The sequence below is a fragment of the Ursus maritimus genome, unplaced genomic scaffold (genome assembly GCF_017311325.1).
Source record: "Ursus maritimus isolate PB19 unplaced genomic scaffold, ASM1731132v1 scaffold_29, whole genome shotgun sequence".
Taxonomy (NCBI): Eukaryota; Metazoa; Chordata; class Mammalia; order Carnivora; family Ursidae; genus Ursus; species Ursus maritimus.
Window position 1 is genome coordinate 8,195,275 of NW_024425452.1, and position 20,416 is coordinate 8,215,690.

Here is a 20,416-nt window from a genome sequence, read left to right on the forward strand (position 1 = left end):
TTAAAGAGTAATGATGAAGCCCACCCGCATAGCCCCCAAAATATGGGTAAAATACCTATAGTTCTGAATCAAATAACTCTTCAAGTAATGTGGTTTCACATTAATAATGCAGGAAAGGCTAGCCACCTCCAATATTCAGCCAATTTGGGTTAGAGATGACAACATCTTGCTCTCTTTCAAGATAAAACAGAACAAGTTAGTAATTTACAGCTTTATGTCAATTTAGACCTGTCTTTCCTATTTTACCTGTCACCCTTTTACTTTCACCTGTATACAGAAAGTCACCTTCAGTCCTGCCACCTCTTACAAAAATATCTCACAGTAACAAGAGCCGCAGCCAAGAGCGGAGGCAGCAGTGGAGCCAGAGCACTCCTGTGTAATCTTGCAAGCGCCCTCTGTCTAGCGGAACCTCGGAGTGTTGGGGTGGCGAGGGAAGATGGCGACATGGCCTCTGGGGCGAACAAGCACCTTCTTCAGCAGTACCTCCTAATCCCTACACACCATGCTGAAAGGGAGAGGTCTGTCGAGAATCTAAACCCAAGGACATGGTAGAGGAGAGCAGGATGCCGTCACAGTGGGAACGGAAATAAGGAAGCTGGGAAGAGAAAAAAGACAGGCTCAGAGGACAGGGGTAAGTGGGGAGAGAGGAGCCAGAAGAATGGAGGGAGTTGAAAAGCTGACGTATCCCGAGATGCACAGTCTTACTACTCACTGGCCGGCCTGTCTCGGACCTCGGCTGTGAGAGAGGGCGGCTGGACCTCGGAGCCCCAAGCCCTGCAAGCCAGAGGTTCACAGCCGAGTCCCTCACTGAGCTTGCGCAAAAGCCAGCTGCAGGAGTCAGGGGGCGTAGGCCGACACCGCCCTCCTTGCAGCCAATGTCATCGCGCTCCCGTGGGCGCGCTTCTGATGACGTTAGGGCTGTACCAAGATGCCCGCCTCTCCCTACAGGCGTTTCCGGTTTCTACACGCCCGCTTCCGGGACTCCTCTGCTTTCAAAGGTTTGGGCGCGAATTGCTCTGGCAGTGGCTCCCTGGACATTGAAGAGGCGTCTTCTGTGAGTAGTGAAAGCTTTTAAACCGCTGGTGGGTTCAGCTTGCGGCATGAGTTTTGTGACCAGGCGATTGTGGCAGACTCCGCGGCTTGTATCTCAGGAACGTGAGGTGATTTTCCAGTGGGTTTTCCATATCTGCCCTTCGGGGCCAAGGATTGAAGTATTTGATTCGCGAGGAGGTAGTGAAGCCCTACCTGGTTCCTCGGTTCTTCGCCCCTTTCCCCAATTCATCTTCAGCCTCGTTCTTTTTCCTTAATCTCCCGCAGCCCGTAATGGGGCGAAGGGCAGCTTTAGAGATTAGTGTCTTTGGGCATTGACGTAACTGCGGTCGGCTGCGTCGCTATCCCGAGGCCATTGCCAGGAGGTAAACATTGCGTTGTGTTTTGCCAGACTTGGTGCTTGCCCTGTGTGCTTCTCTTGAGGCCTAGGTTGAGAAACTTGGTTTCCACGAGTTTCAGCAAACCGGTAAGAAAAATAAGACAACTTAGGATGCCTCCCTGTTTCCTACAGAGTAAGGAGTAAATTCTTTGCTGTAGTATATAGTCTGGCCGCAAACTACCGTTCCAGTCTTGTTTCTGTCCATTACTCCCATACACGTTCAAGTCTCGCTGAATTTTCCCTGTGCCAGAACGGATCAGTTTCTTTTCATCTGTTCTGCCGTCAGGCTTTTGCTGCTTTCTCTCAAATATGTCATTCCTGGTCCTTCTGGCTAAATATTTCAAAATGTAATTCCCATGTTACTTTTTTTTTTTCTGAATACCGTATATCATCCCCCCTCCCCCACATACACAGGCATACACATCAATTCGAGATAGTCATTCACTCATTTGTCTTTTATAACTTGTGTCACAGGGTATACAGTTTTATAGAGTAATTGTTCATATCTGTCTCTACCCACTGTCACTGGGCTGTGGTTTTCTGTGGATCTAAAGCAGGGCAAAATTTCTTTTCCTTTTACATTAACATTAAAATTTCTATTCTAGTTCCTTTACAACTGGCCCAGTAGTGATAGAAAATTATGATTTTTATTTATTGAATTATTACTATATTCCAAGTATTGTTCTAGGCACTTTACGTACTCTGTACAAAATTTTAGCTTCACAAAAGCCTTTATTGTTGGTGCGTTTAGCTTTAACCCATTTTACCAGTGGGGAAATTGAACAAATTTACTTGCCTGAGGTTATACAGCTAGTTAAATGGAAGAGCCAGGATTTGGAACCAGGCCATTTACCTTTATCCAGGACTTGCTCTTGGCGGTGGTTCTCCATCTGAGGTGCCTTCATACCAGGAGACATTTAATAATGTCTGGGGACAGTTGTGGTTGTCACACCTTGGGGAAGGGAGGATTCTGGCAACTAGAAACCAGAACTGCTGCTAAACATCTTACGGTTCATGGGATAGCCCCCACAACAAACAGTTATCCCATCCAAAATGTTGATTGTACCAAGTTTTAGAAACTTTTTGCGCTATGGTTTATTGCCTCAAGTAGTTTATTGCACCGAAAATGGTGCATCTCGTATTGCTGGTAATAAAGGACCAACTTTTTTTTTTTAATTTTTAATCAGCCACAACTGATTCTTTTGTACAATGAGAACAAAAAAAAATTTTTTTTATAATGATTTTTTATTATATTATGTTAGTCACCATACAGTATATCCCCGGTTTTCGATGTAAGGCTCCATGATTCATTAGTTGTGTATAACACCCAGTGCACCATGCAATATGTGCCCTCCTTACTACCCATCACCGGCCTATCCCATTCCCCCACCCCCCTCCCCTCTGTAGCCCTCAGTTTGTTTCTCATAGTCCATAGAATGAGAACAAAAATTAATTGCTAGTCAAACCCATAGAGTATATAACACCAAGAATGAACCCTACTGTAAACTATAGACTTTGGGTGATAGGATATGTCAGTGGAAATTCATGAATTATAGCAAATGTACCACCCTGGTATAGGATGTTTGTAGTGGAGAAAGCTGGAGTAGTGAGGGGGTACAGGAACTCTATATACTTGCTGCTTAATTGTGCTGTGAACCTAAAACATCTCTAAAAAAGGAAGTGGTGAAGTTTTTGTTGTTGTTGTTTTTTTGACAGATTAGTGGGAAAATGACATTTAAAAAGAAAAAACAAAGCCAATTATTTTATAATCAGATTCCACATACATAAAATTATTGCCAAAGTATGATAAAAGTTTCTAAATAAATACTGTCTGTTCCTATTTTTGAAAGGACTATAGTAGTTTGTGAGTCAAATTTGGAGCAGCACTTAAATTACATGTTATTGAATAAAGAATATCAAGAAAAACTGATTAATAGAGCGAAACTATAAATAAGTGCCAGCTGAGAGTTAGACACCAGAAGCACCACAGACTTTCAGAGTGGAGTGGAGTGGAGTGGTTAGGAGACATGGAGAGCAGGCGGCTCATGCTCTGGGAGGGTGGGCAGAGGCAGGAGAAGAGAGTAGCTCAGGTAGAGGGCATAATGTATGCATTACTCAAAGTGTGTTCGAGAAATCACCAAATCTAGCTAGAGAGAGAGAGTTTTATAAGGAATAGTGGGAGAGAAGTATGGAAAGCTAGTCAGAGCTAGATTGTTAAGAACTGTAAATGGCATGGTAAAGAGTTGGATATTGTGTGGTAGGTATTGGGGAAGGATTTTTAAATTTTTTAATAAAAAAGATCATTTATTTTGTTCTAGAATTTGGGATCAGAAACAACTTGGTAGGGCTGGCTCCTGTCTTTTCCATACAGGGTCAGCTGCAGCATACTGGCTCAGGTACATGTACCAGGCTGGCAAGTTGGTACTGGCTATTGGTTGGGAGTTCAGCTGCGGCTTTTGCCTGGGGCTTTCAGTTCTTCTCCACGTTGGTCTTCCTCATAGCATGGTAGCTGGGTTCCAAGAGCAAATATTCCAAACGTGAGGATGTTACAGCTCCCGGTCTCTTCATGTTTAGGCCAGTAAACTGGTACAGAATCATTTCCACTGTATTCTACGGCTCAGACAGCTACAGAGTCTGCCAAGATTTAAGATAAATGGACATAGACTCCATCTCTCAATAACAGGAGTAAAAAGGAATTTTCATCATCTTTTAATCTATCAAATGGAGTGAGGACTAAATTTCAGCCCTTACTTCTCCCTCACCCTCTTCACTGAACAACCTGTACTGCTATATGTATGGTAGCCTTTCCAGGAGAGGCCCACAAATGAAACTGTCATGTGGATTGGTTTTTAAGTCAGGGAAGGATAAGGGCATGGATATCACATTGAGAGAATTAGGCATTGCAGGAATATTACACAGACTGGATGTAAAGTACCCCACGTTGTTTAAGAGCAGGGTAAAGTATAATTTACCAGGGCTTTTTGTAACTGATCTTACATGTAGTCCCCAAGTGTAGTTTGTGATCTTTCAATTATTTTCCACTATTTTTGTTAATCTTACTGAAAAAAAAAGATTGAAACTTCACCTTTTAAAATTTGGAGAGATAGATTTATCCAAAGTATCTCCTTTATTGTCTCTTAATCTGCATATATAAACTATTGATCTAATTAACTCTGAATTTTTAGAAAAGGAATGGTGACTGGTATGCCTCTAGCTATATATGCCTAGAAAACATATATATATATATAATGTATACACCACATTGTATGTATATGTGTGTATACAGGCGTACCTCATTTTATCACGCTTCATATATACCATGTTTTTTTACAAATTGAAGGTTTTTGGCAATCCTGCATCAGCAAGTCTTTGGGCTCCATTTTTTCAACAGCATTTGCTTACTTTCTGTCTGTTACATTTTGGGAATTCTTGCAAGATTTCAAACTCTTGTATTATTGTTATATTTGTTATGGTGATCTGTAATCAGTGATTGACTTGCTGAAAGCTCAGATGATAGTTAGCATTTTTCAGCCATAAAGCTGTTTTAATTAAGGTATGTACATTGTTTTTTAGACATAATACTATTGCACAGTTAATAGACTACAGTATAATGTAAACATAACCTTTATATGCAAGTAAAACCAGAAATTTCATTTGAGTATTTATTGCAATATTCTCTTTATTGCTGTCATCTATAACGGAACCTGCAACATCTCCGAGGTATGCCGTACATACACACACACACACACACCCCTCCATGTATACTGTACCTAACTTCTAAGCGATCTACTCCTTATGGTCTAATGCAAGAATAAACATCCTATTCCTCTGTTCCTTCTATCAGTAATGAGTTTGTTGATAAAGGACTATTAGATAGGGAAAAGGAGTCGTTCTAAATTTTGTCATTGACATCATCCACACTCCTGTGCCTGTTTTGTAATTTGTGGAAGAACAAAATAATCAGTAAACTTCTGTGCTTTTTTAAAATGCAAATAGCCCAGGCAGAGTTGTAGCTTAAATCCTTATGAGTGACTTTTCCACTTGAATTTCCACAGCATAGATTCATAGTATGGATCCTAAAGAATATCTCCTTTCATCTTTGGCATAAGTCAAATGAGAAATCCATTAGGCTTAAAATAAGAAGACCTGAGTATTACTCTTCAAATTAATATTATCTGTGATGAGAGTAAAACAATTTAACACTTTATATTTCCATTTTCTTGGGTCTAAACATGGAGATAATGTTATTATATGGGGGAGTATAAAGTAAGAGATGCAAAAGCACTTTTTGTGATTTTTTTAAAACCATAAAAATGGAAGAAATTTCTAGGAATGAAACTGAATTTGATACACTTACTTTAATAATCAATGTTATTTGTTTTAAAATATGTTTAAATGCGCTAAAAACATTGCTATCCCAAAACTTTCGTTATGCTTTTTAAAGCAAATTTGGAACATTTATGGGTAGTTCTTTTTTTTTTTTTTTTTAAATCAGAGAGAGAGCACAAGCAGGGGGAGTGGCAGACAGAGGAAGAAGCAGGTTCCCCATCGAGCAAGGAGCCTGATGCAGGACTTGATCCCAGGACCCTAGGATTGTGACCTGAGCTGAAGGCAGCTGCTTAATGGGCTGAGCCACCGAGGCGTCCCTATAGCTAGTTCTTTTAAACAAAATATTCTGCAAGCTTAAGCTTATTTTTGTCTCCTTTTTATCTTCACAGATTTTTTGAAGCACCGTTATCATTGTTCTGTTTAGATCAAGATGTCTAACAAAGCAAGTGCATCCAAGAAAAGGTCTCAACAGTTAAAAAGAAACCCAAAAAGAAAAATTGATGATGAGGAAGTGGAGTTACCAGGGAAAAAGGTAATGAAAATATCGAGTTTATCATTCAGAACTTTTTGATTAAAAATGTCATTTGTTCTATGTAAAGGAGTATGTGAAGACTAAAGGTCAGTTTGAATACAAATTATAATAATTCGTATCATTATGTGGGAGCTGTTGCAACATAATTTGTAAAAATTCTCGATGAAAATTGTTTATTTCAATTTCTAAAGATACTGATTGGAGAATTCTTTGTTGAGGCGGGGGTGATGAGGCATGCTAAGGTGTTTGAATGTGAAGACTAGGACTAAAGTGTGTACACTTTGCTTAAAATCTGTTAGTTGGTGGAAGAGATTTTTATTAACAGAGAAAAATTACCTTGGGAGGAATTAGCTTCTTTCTACAATAATTTTTCCCCTCTCTTACAAAAGAATATTTAAAATATAAAAAATTTTGTTTTGATTTATCCTATATTAGGCAATGCCTATGTCTTTTGCAGGTAGAGTATGTAACACTGTTTCATAGGCAAAATGACTAATGATTTCTTTAATATATTCTTTGACACTGGGTGCCTGGGTGGCTTAGTCGGTTAAGCATTCCACTCTTCGGTTTGACTCAAGTCATGATCTCCTGGGTAATGGGATCGAGACCTGAGTAGGGCTCTGCACTCAGCGGGGGGTCTGCTTGAAAGATTCTCTCTGCCCCACCCCCATTTGCGAACTCTCTCTCTTACTCTCTCTAAAATAAATAAAAATAAATGTTAAAAAAAAATTATTTGACACTATATGGAATTCTATTATACATTATCACCATTGTCCAGGAATTGCTTTAATATATCCTCTGCCTGTGATAAATACACACCCTTTCTCTACAGAAGTGGCAATGTACTTTTTCTGCCTAGCCAGAAGATATAAGAATACTCTTCAACATACATGACAAATATATTGTAAAAGCAGTGTCTTTTTATCTGATGTTTAATTATGTGTGCATGTGTTTTTCTCTCCAGGTTAGAAACACAGCAAAAAATAAAAATCCAAAGCATCTGCCTTCTGAAGGTATTTATTTTCTATATCTTATTTAGTTTGTCTGTCTCAAGCTGTCTGTATTCATGAAAAAATTCTCAGCATCTTGTTTATGAGTTGTACAAAAGCAAAAGATAGTAGGGGCTCCTGAGTGGTGTAGTCAGTTGAAAGTCTGACTCTTGGTTTCAGCTCAGGTCATGATCTCAAGGTTGTGAGATCAAGCCCCATGTCAAGCTTTGAGCTCAGTGAGGAGTGTACTTGGGACTCTCTTCTCTCTCCCTCTCCCCTTCCCTCCCCACCCCACGCGTGTTCTCTCTCTCTCAAATAAATAAATCTTTTTTTAAAAAAAGCAAAAAATAGTAATAAACAGCTGCATTCTCATTTTTGCAAGAATAAGTAGTACTAGGTAGTCAGTAATTTTGGTCAACAGAAATTTTACTTACTGCCTCTAGCAAAATATTGTATAAGGTTCTAAATTGATAGAACTAGAGATAATCAAAGTGTCCCACAATCTGAATTATTACTGATCTATGATTTATAGACACACCTACTGATTTCTCCTTAAAACAGATAAGCTTCTGTCCTACCACCATTGCATAGATTAGTTTGGGGTTACTGTCTGATTTGGTTTGCAGTAAATTAGTTTGGAGTGGTCATCTTTCCTTAGGCATCACTTCATCTAATAATTCCCTCTCTCTCCTTGCCACGACCACGCTAGGTCCCCTGGTTTTATACTTCCACAGTGCACTTTTCCTTTTGTAATGCTTTGCATACCTGTAATTATAATTATTTAGTCTCCCTTCTCTCCAAAACTAATCTTCATATGAGCCAATAGTGTATCTCCTTTGTTTGTCCCTTATAAGTAAAACAATACCAATACCCAAGTAGACACTGAATATTTTGTTCCAATTGCGATTCAACATTTGGTAGAAATCGCTTTCTAGTCTTCTCAATGAAGTTCTTTAATTTGGGAACCATACTTTTATATTGAATCCAAATAATTGTAGCCTGCTTCTTCATTTAGAATTGCCTTGAGTTTGTATCAACAGTATCAGCTAATAGTATTTTAGTTAACATAATAGTAGACAGCATAATCTTATTCAACACCTGGCATATTATGTCTGTGCACAAAAAGGAAATTAAACAGTTTATACAGTTTTATAATATTTTGGTTCTCATACTTCTATTAGACTTGAATCGCTTTTTAAGTAAAAGCATAAAACTTCAAGATTGACCAGAGTCTCTTCTTTCACCAGTAACAGGACAGACAGAGCATACTAATCTAAAACAGATTAAGATAGCATCCAAGAAGAGAAAAACCTGGCATCCTCTTTCAGAGAGTAGAAGAGAGCATTTGCAAACTATGATGGACTCCGTAATAATGTAAGTATGAAATTTTTCCATTTTGCCCTTGATTTCTACTTATATATTTCCAATAGAAACATATTTCCTTAGAAACATTTCCTTTTAAATGTCATTATTTATTTTATGGTGATAGGGTGTTTTTCAGAAGAATATATATGTAATGTCTTTTGATGCTGTTAGCCTTAAGCAGGAAGTCTGTTAACTTCAGAAGCTTAGAATTCCATCAGTGAAAGAAAAATGAAGTCGATGTGGCATGACCTGCTATCTATAAACTTTAAACTTGTTCTATCACTAGGGATACTTTAAGAAGAAGTTGAGTTTCAATTGACACTTTATGTGGAAGCTACCATGGTGGGGATACAAAGAAAATAAGACAGGATTCTGCCATCAAGAAACTGAGCTCATCTAAATTAATTACAATAATAGAATGTAATAAGAAAAACTGATTGTACCTTTATTTAAAATCGTATTTCAATAAATATAGGAAACAAAAAAAACAGTGGCAAACTATTTTCATTCTATAAAATTATAATCCTGATATTAAATCCCAAAGAAATAGAATGCACATACAAACACACAACCTGAAAACTGTTAAACCTCTTTCACTTATAATATAGATGTAAAATTCCTAAACTAGAAATAGGATCCAAATGTATATCTAAAGAATAATTAACAATAAACAAATAGAATTTAGTTTGGGAACCTAAAGATTACTTTAGGAAAGCTGTCAAAACGACATAACAGATTAAGTTAGGAAAACATAATACGATATTTTAGTATCTGTTCTAAACCATTTTGCTGAATTCAATACCAATTCCTTATTTAAGAACAAAACACAAAATATAAAACTCTTTAAAGAACAGGAATGTAAGGATGCTTCCTTGACATAACCTAAAGAATGTCTACCTGGAACCCACAAGTATTATACATAATGACAAAATCCCAGAGGCTTTCCCAATAAAAAAGTAAATGCGTTATATTAATTGTGTTTCAAACTAATATTTATTCCATCTTCTTTTTTCTTTTCTAGAGCAATTCTGAGTAACAATATTAGAGAAAATGAACGAGTTCAGTATCATCTTAACTATCTGAAGAAAAGGTAATATAGTTATGCAAATAGAACTATATTTTTAGTTTTAGCAATTGAACATTTTTAAAATATAATTAGTAAAAGTCTAACCTGTTCCTATGTTACCAGAACAGGCATTTGTGGGATATAAAAGTTTTTCTTTCATTTTGGGTTTTTTGTTTTTTTTATTGTTGTTTTAAGAAGGTGAATGACTTGGAAATGTATATTCTAAACTGTTGCTGCATGCAGTTATGAACTAAGTTAAGAGAATTTATTAAAAAAAAGAACCTGAAAATCACAAAATGCCTACTTCTACAGTTCATTTTTTTGTATTGGGATTTGAAAAAATACTCTGTCAATTTTAACTCCATCTTCATTTTGAGCAATTTGAAGTTAATGGTTTACCATTCTTATCTGAGATTTATTCCATTGCTATGTTTTCACTTTCAGATATTGTATTGTATTATATTGCTTATTTTCATAAGCAACAAGTGCAATTTTCCAGGGCACTACTGCTCTTCATCTTGTGGCAAGTCACAAATGGAAGTTTGTTTTCAAGTGCTCTTAAAGTCACACCACTGCCAATGATTTTCAGTGACTACTATTTGCACAACTTTTTCTTTTCTTTTCTTTTTAAAAATAGTTTATTTATTTATTTGAGAGAGAGAGAGCATGAGCGGGGGAAGAGGCAGCGGGAGAGGGATAAGCAGACTCCCCACTGAGTGGATCCCAGGACCCTGAGATCATGACCTGAGCCAAAGGCAAAGCCGCTTAACCAACTGAGCCACCCAGGCATTCAACTTTTTCTTTTCATAGAAAAATGTTCTACATCTTAGTTTCAGGCTTGCCGAAACTAGTAGACTAGTTTCTAGTCTAGTCTCGTTTACTAGTTTCTAGTCTAGTCTAGACTAGTTTCTAGTCTAGTAAGTTGGAGCTAGTAAACTTCTTAGGAAGTCTGAGCAAAAATTTTCTTACTTTAAGTATAATTTCAACAATAGTAGCAAAACAGAAAGGGTAGATGGGGGCGGGAGTCTGCAGAGAGGTTGAAGAGATTGAAGGACTGCTAGAAGCAGGCCTACAACCTTCTTAAAGGAATGACAGTCTAATATTAAAAGGAAGGGAGTGTGCCAAAGCCAGTATATAAGCTAATACATAATAATAAAAGTGTAGCTATTTATTGCCTTTTAATAGAGAACAAATAAGTCATATTTGGTGTGTAAATGAGAATAATTAGGTACATAGTAACTGCTCTTCACAGTGATCACCCTTGGTTGTCAGATTCTGTTCAGTGTTTAAGCTTCTTCTTTCTCATGTAGCAGCCATGGAGATACGTGTTTCAAAGACTGCCTGTTGTCTCAATCTTGCTTTCACAACTCAATCTTTTGGTTTCCAAAGTAACAGTATTCAAGATACTTTTCCTTCTACTGATATAGCAGAGTAATGCCATAGCAAATTGATTCTTGTTGGATATCTGAATACACTTTCCTGTAGCAGCATTTTTCAAAGTACATTTGGAATACTTGTTCTTAAAGATACTCTGTGAGTAAAAGTGATATATACTGAATTATGTTTGGGTATGTTAACATAAAAGTTCTACATTGAACAAATATTTTTCATTTCGTTTAACCTAGCATCTTCAAAATTGGTATTTACCACAAGAACTCTTTATTTCATATATTAGTCTCATCTCTGCCTCTGGCTACATGTTGGCTTCATAGTTTTAGACAAGTTGTCCTTACTACCTTAGAACTGTAGATATAGACAGCTCCCTGTGTATATCTTCATCGTTGTGAAGAGGAGAAAGAGAATTTGTGTCCTCTTAGCTTCAGTTAGAAAATTCTGGGAATCTAGAATTTATTATTATTATTATTATTATTATTATTATTATTATTATTAATCTGCGCTCTGATTGGCCCAAATTAGGCACTGCACCTATCTTCAGACTGATTTTGTGGCAAGAACTGTTAGGATTGATATAGACTGGGTCATATGCCTATCTCCGTGATCAGACAAAACAGGGTTGCTAGTCAAACAAAATGGGTTAGCCGCTACAGTTTTTAGAGGAACATACTTTGGGAAAGTCTGCCCTATAGAAGAATGTTATAAATGATGGTAAGTGTTATTGACATAGTAGGGTGTATTCATGTTACCCTTTTATTTTAATAAGATTTTTTAAGAATCCTTCAAATCTAACCACTATTAAGAACATGTAGAATAGTGAGTGACCCTTTCACAGAATTAACTTAATAAATTTTTAGAAGAAATCGTTCATAAATGAATCTTTATTTTAGTTAAGAAATCAAGAATTTATCCCTCTTAGGAATACTTATACACACAGATTTTTATTCTTTTTTTTAAAGATTTATTTTAGAGAGAGATCAAGAGTGAGCAGGGGTAGGGGCAGAGGGAGAGAAACCCAAGCAGACTCCATGCTGAGTGCAGAGCCTCACATGGGGGCTTGATCCCATGACCCTGAGATCATGAGCTGAACCAAAATCCAGAGTTGGGTACTTAACCGACTGAGCCACCCAGGTGCCTCACAGGTTTTTGTTCTTAAACGTGATATCCTTCCTAATGATTGGATAACTGAAGTTTATCCCAACAGTTTAATGAAAATTATGATTGGTGCAGTTTTATATGGCCTACTTTTTTTCTTTACAAAAAGTAATATTTTGAGTAAGATCCTAGGAAGGTGAGTTTTGGTTTCCACTATTTATGCCTGCAAATTTTAAATAGTAGGGTTTTTGAGAACCCCAAAATGCTGCTATTAGGAAGCAGCAACCAAATTATATTTTTGTCCTTGATCTCTTCCTCCTGGAATCTAAGAATCCAAGCTTTTAGGAAAGCTGTATTGCTCCCTGCTACCAGTGAAGGTAGTAATAGGTTAGTTTCCATTGATGATCTAATCAACCCAGTTCGAAGAAAGATTTCGTAATCTTGTTATGTTTTGTTAACTTTTCTGTTTTTAATTTTTTTCTGTTTTTATTTTTCTTCTTTCCTTTTTTTTTTACATATTTAGAGAGGATTTCTTAACTTTAATATTGCTCAGTATTCATGTTGATTGTCCTTTTTTTTTTAGTTTGCCTAGTATGCAGTTTTATTTTTTTTTCTTTTTGTTTTAATTAACATATAATGTATTATTTGTTTCAGGGGTACAGGTCTGTGATTCGTCAGTCTTACACAACACCCAACACCACAACACATACCCTCCCCAGTGTCCATCACCCAGCCACCCTCTCCTCCACCCACTCCCCTCCAGTAACCCTCAGTTTGTTTCCTAAGATTAAGAGTCTCTTATGGTTTAACTTGGTTTCGTCTTGTTTCATTTTTTCCTCTCCTCCCCTATGATCCTCTGCCTTATTTCTTAAATCCCGCATATCAGTGAGATCATATGATAATTGCCTTTCTCTGATTGACTTACTTTGCTTAGCATAATACCCTCTAGTTCCATCCATGTCTTTGCAAATGGCAAGATTTCATTTTTTTTTTTTCTGATGGCTGCATAAATTCCATTGGATATATATACCACATCTTCTTTATTCATCTGTCGATGGACATCTGGGCTCTTTCCATAGTTTGGCTATTGTGGACATTGCTACTATAAACATTGGGGTGCAGGTGCCCCTTCAGATCACTACATTTGTATCTTTGGGGTAAATACCCAGTAGTGCAGTTGCTGGGTCATAGACATGTTGATTGTACTTTTAAACAAAGCACTTTAATCTTAACATTTTATTTGCCTTAAACTCTATGGGACTCACTTATCTTTAAAACTGATAGATTCTTTTCATTGGTCACATTGTCTAAGACAACTGAAATATAGAGTCCAGCGTCATAATCATGACTTACAGAGTACTGTTTCATCTCTTACCCAGCTATTCACAATAAATGATAAAATTATGTGCTATACTAGTCTAAGAAACACATTCAGAAGATACAAGGAAAGTTTTATTTTAAAATATATATAAATGAAATTGTATAAAAATGAAATTGTTTAAATATATATATTAAATTGATGTGTGTAAAATAGAAATCTTTCCTTTAATGAAACAACTTATCCTAATACATCAAAAGGCTAAAAGATAATGTATCACAGCTTTTTATGGGTGAGTCACTGCTAATGTTAGCTACTGTTAATAAAAGAATATAATAGCCCTTGGGAATATGAGGACAGAAAAAAGATGGCAGCAGTATTTCAAACACAACAAAACAAAAACAAAAATAATGGTACTAAAAAAGTAAACATAATTACATTTTTATTTCATTCCTAAGATTGCTACAACTGTGTGAAACCCTTAAAGTCCCTCCCAAAAAGCTGAAAGATTTAACTAACGTGTCAAGTCTACTGAAAATGGAAAGGGCACAGCACAGAGCTAATGAAGAAGGTCTGGCATTATTGCAGGTATGAAATTTGAACAGGGAGTCTGTAATTAGAGAGTTAGGAGAAAGGGGAAGAGAGTAAGAAATGTTTTTAATCATCATGATATTCTCTGAATAATAAATACTAGATCTTAGAACAGGGTTTTCATTAAATTCTTCTTTTTTTTTTTTTTTGTCAGCATAAAAGCTTTGCCTAAACTTTGAGCCTCTAAAGTTAAAAGTATTTCTAATATATTAGTGATTAGGTACCAGTTCTGTTTTTTATTTCACCTGACTTTAACTAAACTACTATTTTTGATTATCAAGTAATAGGAACTCATCACTAAATGCTAAAGAATTTCAAAACATATTGACAAGAAGAGCGTGCTCATCATTATTGTTGTTATTATCATATGGCTAACGTGTAACGAGGGCTTTCTGTGTTCTGGGCACTGCTCTAGGCACCTGTAGCTATATCCCTTAATTCTCAAAACAACTTAAAGAGGTCTGTGCTATATGATCTCATTATACAAATGTGAAAAAGAGACATATTTTTAGCTGAACCTTAGACAAACTGCTTTAAGTTATGATGCAGACCTTAGTCCAACTGCAGATTCTGATTCTCGATCATTATCTTGTAGAAAATAATGGGAGATAACATTAGGTATCATGATTAACTTCAGGCTTTTAATTAGTGGATACTTGAACAGTTAAGAGAAACAAACTTACAGGGCTTATTAAGTAGTTATTAAAACTAAAGTAGATTAGACCATATATCCCTTAGCCATTTCAAAGTAGTTTGTAGATAATGGTCCTTAGGTCTTTATTAGCAATTTAGAAAATACAGGGATGGTAGTAGTTTATGCAAGGAATGCATCCCCAAGGATTTCTAATAATTCAAAAACCACAATTTATTCCAGTTTTTCCATATGATTGAGAATAATACTGGGTAGATTAAACTCCGAGCAACAAATTTATATTATAATTCATTACATATATTATAAATTTATTACATATATTATAATTTATGTATAAGTTAATAAATTACATATATTACAAGTAGAAAGCCACCTTCTTCCTCGTGTGAGATATACTGAATTTTTATCCCCATTACTACTTTTCAAGAGTATATTTTTAGCCCTGACACTAGTTCCACCATGTAATGGACAGTTGGATGTCGTCGACATAGTTTTTTTTTTTAAATTTCAGCTTTATTGGGCTATAATTATAAGATATTCAAAGTGTACATTGTAGTGATTTGATATATGTACCCATTGTGAAGGGTTCCCTCATCTGGTAAATTAACAGATCCATTACCTCACATTATTTATTTTTTATTTTGTGTGTGTTAAGAACATTTAAGTTCTCTCTCAACAAATTTTAAGTATACAATATAGTATTACCAGTTATAATCACCTTGTTTTTCACATTAGATCATCACACCTTATTCATCTTATAGCTGAAAAATAAGGACAAAAAATAGCAATCCACGGATAACAAAAGCATGCCAAAAACGTGTTCACAAAACAGATGAACACTAACCTAATTCTTAAGCAAACTGAAAGAAATTCAAAAAAACAGTAGAGAGTAAGGAAAAAAATCATAAATTGGTATTAGAAATACTAAAAACTGAAGCTACAGAATTCAGGAAAAAAATTAGAAGTAAAAAAAACCTTCAGATATGCAGACTAAATTAGAAGGAGAATTAAAGCAAATGCAACAGAGAAATGCTTAAAATAAATAGTAAGATAAAGGAGAAAATTTTAAGAATCAAAAAGAAACATTTTTTTTAAGTTGAGAAAAAGTGACAAAGTAAAAGCTCAGTGTAGAAGAAATGGCATAGGTACGGTAGGAATACCCAAAGAAGATAACCAAAGCAATGGAAAAAATAATTTTTTTAACTACAATGGAAATTTTTAGTCCTTATTGTATTAACTATTTTCTTTATTCATTGTTGTTATTAATTCTCTCTGTAGTGGGTTGAATGGTGGCCCCAAAAATGATATGCCCAAGTCCTAGCCCTAGAACCTGCAAATGTGCCCTTATTTGGAAAGAGAGTCGTCCCAGATATAATTAAGGATCTCGAGATGAGATCATCCTGGATTATCTTGGGTGGGTCCTAAATACAGAGACTAGTGTCCGGAAAGAGACAAAAATGTCCTTAATAAGAGAAAGAGACATGGAGGAAAAGGCTGTGTGAAAAATGCAGAAATTGGAGTGAGCAGCCACCAGGAATGCTGACAGCCATCAGAAGCTGGAAGAGGCAAGAGAGGATTCTCCCTCAGAGATTTCAGAGGGAGCACTGCCCGGCCAACACCTTGCTTTGGACATCTCTCCAGACCTGTGAGAGAATAAATTTCTGTTTTCAGACAGAATAAATTTCTGTTTTCAGACACCAAGTATGTAGCAGTTTGTTTTGGCAGACACAGTAAACTAATACATGTGGTAACACACATTTGTATTGGACAGCACTCTCTAAATCCAAAAACCAAGTCACAGGAAATTCAGGACTAAGGAACAGGTTAAACCTAACCCACAAATTCTCTAGTTTCCTGTACAAATCAATTGGAAAGAACCAAAAAAATTGGACTGGAAAACTATAGATGAAAGGAGACTTAACATGCACTTACTAGAATGGCCAAAATCTAGAACATGCACAACAGCAAATGCAGCCGAGAATGTGGAGCAAGAACTCTCACGGCTGGTGGGAGTGCTAAATGGTACGACCAGTTTAGAATACAGTTTGGCAGTGTCTTACAAAATGAAGCCTACTCTTACCACACGATACAGCAATCACGCTCCTTGGTATATTGCACATGGATATTTGTGGCAGCTCTATTCATAATTGCCAAAAGTTGGAATACCAAGATGTCCTTCATTAGGTGAATGGGTAAATAAATGTGCTAGATCATTCAATGGGATATTATTCACCACGAAAAAGAAATGAGCTATCAGGCCCTAAAGAGATATGGAGGAACCTTGAGTGCATATTTTAGTCATAAGTGGAAGAAGACAACTGAAAGGCTCCATACCGTATGATTGCAACTATAATATGCTAGAAAAGACAGAACTAGAGAATAAAAAGATGAGTGGTTGCCAGAGGTGTGTGGTGGGGTTGAAATGGATAGGCAGAGCACAGGAGATGTTTAGGGCATCAGTCCTTGGGCTCTGCTACATACACATGGGTCTTCCAGGATATCTGATTATAGCAGTTTTGCTGAGTTTTTGAGGAAATATTCTTGTACATGGGTGTAGCTCCTTGTTCATGGAAATTAAATTTCCTTATAATGAATTATTATATTGGTAAATTAGTTTCTTGGAAATCTGTTTTTCAAAAGAAAAAAAAATTACCAGTTTCTTCCAAAAATGTTTCAGTATGTGTGGTATTTAAAAAATATGTATATGTATATTATACTTATTTGGGTTTCATTTAATAATATATTTAATTTAAAATATTAACTTTCTCTTTCTGACTCAGGAAGAAATAGATAAAATAGTAGAGACCATAGAGTCAATGACTGGGAATATTCAGAGCCTAAAGAACAAAATTCAAGTTCTGACAAGTGAGGTAGAAGAAGAGGAAGAGAAAGTAAAACAGGTAATTGTTTTAATAATGCATTCCTAGAGTCTGGATAAGTTTTTTAATGCTTATCTCTCAGCAAGACAACTTTTGAATGTAAGAAGAGAATAATCAGCCTTTTGAAATAATCTGTAGCTTTCTTTTTCTACTTTAGATGTTTCAAATAGATAGTAGTGGGGTACTCTGTCTTCCAGAACTTTCTCAGAAGAGTCTCAAAGCACCCACACTTCAGGTAAATGCCAGTTTGCCATATCAACTATATCATCAGTCATGAATTGCATATATAAAACCATAATATCCTTTTCCTTTTTTAAAACAAATGAAATCCATGATATAAGTTTTTAGGCAACATTATTTTTCTCACTTGACAGAATAGTTTGAGCATCTTTCTTTGTGAGCATCTTTCATGTAGATCTCTCATTCTTGTCAATAACTGTATGACATTCTGTTGTATGAAATACCATACTGTAATTCGCGAATTACTGGTAAATAAATGATCTTTTGCAGTTACATATAATGCTCAGTATACCCTTGTGTATATATCTTTAGATATTTGTGTGGTTGTAACTGCAGGATTGATTTCTGGAAGTAAATTCCAGTAGTTGAGTTTATGCTTCTAACAATGGGCTATAACTCTTCATGAAATAATGTTGTGTTATTTGTAGCAGACTATATACTGGTATCTGTTTTCACAGGTTCCCAATAGCTATTATAGCGTAAATGTTTATAGTGGTAGAAAGTCTTCAAGTTTCTCAAAAATAATTTAAAACACTCCTATCTGTAATCCATTTAGGGTGAAAGGAAAGGGACTGAACAGAGGTAAAACAGAATAATACAAATTTGAAAGAACAGGAATGAGTTGATGATTACTGAAGTTGGGCGATGGGTATCTGAGGTTTATTGTACCATTCTCTCTAAATAACATACCTTTGACATTTCTCATAATAAATGGTTAAAAACTATTTTATATGGGTCAACGTGGTCAAAAGGTACAAACTTGCAGTTGTAAAATCAGTCATGGGTCTGTAATGTAGAACACAGTGACTGTAGTTAATAACACTGTCTTGTCTATTTCAAATTTGTTAAGAGAGTAAATCTTAAAAGTTCACATCACAAGAAGACTTTGTAGCTATATATGGTGCTAGATGTTAACTAGTTTATTGTGGTGGTCATTTTGCAGTATACACAAATATCACATCATTGTGTTGTATACCTGAAGATAGTAGGATGTTATATGTCAATTATATCTCAGATTTTAAAATTTTTTAACTAATTGTACAATTATACCCACAGAAAGAAATTTTGACATTAATTCCAAACCATAATGCTCTTCTGAAGGACTTGCATGTGCTCCATAATGCATCCCAGATGAAGAATATGTTAAGTTTCATCGAAGAAGCCTATAAGAGACTGGATACCTCTTAAAGAGTTTTTTTTAGACTGTTCTGTCTTAATTTAATGTTTATGAGTTTGTAAAACTGTTAGCCTATGATGATACTGCAGAGGCTGAGTCTTCTTTGGGATTTATTTCCAACATACACTTAAAATTAGCCTCTGTAGATCTAATAGCATCTAATGTAGTCCTAAAAACTGTTTTTAGTAGTTGCCAAATCTAGGAACTCACATTTCTGTTGCTGTGTCTCTGGTTGTTTGCCTGAGCTGCAATCTAATGACTTATAATGGCTGAATAGAGCTTATTTATTGGTTAGTGCAGAGGAACTGTGATACTGTAATGTAATATATGTAAAGTGTATATAGTGCCTAGTACATAAAAACATAACTGTTTGCAACCATTATTCTTTAGTTCATGACTTGTACTTCCTGTCTGGTCATCTGGAACTTGAGAAATCCCCAAATGCTTTTATTCTTTTACATAGCCCTCTAGACTTTTTGTGACATAAGATTTGCCAGGTGTCTGCCTTTGGGGGTAGCATGAACATTTTATTTCTTTGGTTGGATTATTGACTAGATGTTGAATATTTTCCACTGTCATCAAAACATACTTTTATTTAAAAGGAACGTAAGCACATTTAATCCCTTAAAAGAAAAATCAAACAAAAAAACCCTTTCTATAAACCTTTTCTCATTGTAATAATATTAGGAGTTAGTTGGACAATTAGGTAGTCAGGGCCAGGGTCCCCAACAAGAAAACATGGAGTCAGGACAGCTAAGACAAAACAGTACTAACATCTTATTTTGCACTCGCATTTTGGTTTGCAGCCTCTGTAGAAATGACTTCTGCAAAATGTCCTAAAATGAAACAAAGCATTTGTCACTATCACGAGCTGGGGCAGTTAAGCCGTAAGTCCCCAGATGTCAGCCCAAAAAGACCATCAGCACGTAAACGTTAATCTAATAGGTAGACAGATGCATAATCAAAGCCCTGATTGGCACGCCTTAGTACACCATGGTTGCTTAAGATAGTTCCGCAAAAGAGCTCATAAAAACCCCTAGACTTAGAAACTCCAACACAACCCTTTCAGGTCCCCTTCTTCTTTGGGAGCTCAATAAACTCTGCTTTGCTGCCCACCACTCTTCGTCTGGTCTCCCTCTTCGTTCTTTGTAGCGGCATGACCAAGAACCTTGGGCCCTAAAGGAAAAGAAATCCTGAAATACTTTCTTGGGAGCTCGTCCAGAATCTCCACCATCATCAAGGACCTCTAACCATGAGTATCGGGCACCAAGTGTCTCTCTCTCTCTCTCTCCATTTTGTTTGTCAAAACAGTGGATACCCATCAGCCATGTAAGATCAGATTAGCGTGGCTGCCATTCT

General features: G+C 36.1%; 2 protein-coding genes across 5 annotated transcripts in view; one reads left to right on the forward strand and one right to left on the reverse strand.

Moving 5' to 3' along the window:
- MMUT (methylmalonyl-CoA mutase) overlaps nucleotides 1-850 on the reverse strand; it is a 36,852-nt gene extending 36,002 nt beyond the window's left edge. The window contains exon 1 of one of the 2 annotated variants that reach the window (XM_008691815.2): nucleotides 706-815. The gene's annotated coding sequence lies outside the window, so the exon portion shown is untranslated. Of the gene's footprint in view, nucleotides 1-705 lie in introns of both variants that reach the window. The other variant, XM_008691814.2, reaches the window with a different exon arrangement.
- On the forward strand, nucleotides 133-20,175 carry CENPQ (centromere protein Q). Of its 3 annotated transcripts, none has more exons than XM_008691818.2 (10): nucleotides 133-631; nucleotides 949-1,054; nucleotides 6,148-6,290; nucleotides 7,255-7,303; nucleotides 8,533-8,653; nucleotides 9,666-9,734; nucleotides 13,977-14,106; nucleotides 17,542-17,661; nucleotides 17,798-17,875; nucleotides 18,937-20,175. In XM_008691818.2, the coding sequence occupies exons 3-10, from the start codon at nucleotides 6,189-6,191 to the stop codon at nucleotides 19,066-19,068; spliced, it is 801 nt and encodes a 266-aa protein (XP_008690040.1). In that variant the 5' UTR covers nucleotides 133-631; nucleotides 949-1,054; nucleotides 6,148-6,188; the 3' UTR covers nucleotides 19,069-20,175. The 3 variants fall into 3 exon arrangements, with proteins under 3 accessions (XP_008690040.1, XP_008690038.1, XP_008690039.1); XM_008691816.2 differs by having other exon boundaries at nucleotides 136-631; nucleotides 8,527-8,653; XM_008691817.2 differs by lacking the exon at nucleotides 133-631 and having other exon boundaries at nucleotides 1,045-1,160; nucleotides 8,527-8,653.
- The last annotated feature ends 241 nt before the right edge of the window (nucleotides 20,176-20,416 follow it).

Coding starts and splice junctions, on each gene's coding strand:
- CENPQ (XM_008691816.2), top strand. CDS start 6,189: ATGTCTAACAAAGCAAGTGCATCCAAGAAAAGGTCTCAACAGTTAAAA. Junction 17,662..17,797: donor AGGAAGAGAAAGTAAAACAG/GTAATTGTTTTA, acceptor TTTCTACTTTAG/ATGTTTCAAATAGATAGTAG. Junction 17,876..18,936: donor TCAAAGCACCCACACTTCAG/GTAAATGCCAGT, acceptor TTATACCCACAG/AAAGAAATTTTGACATTAAT.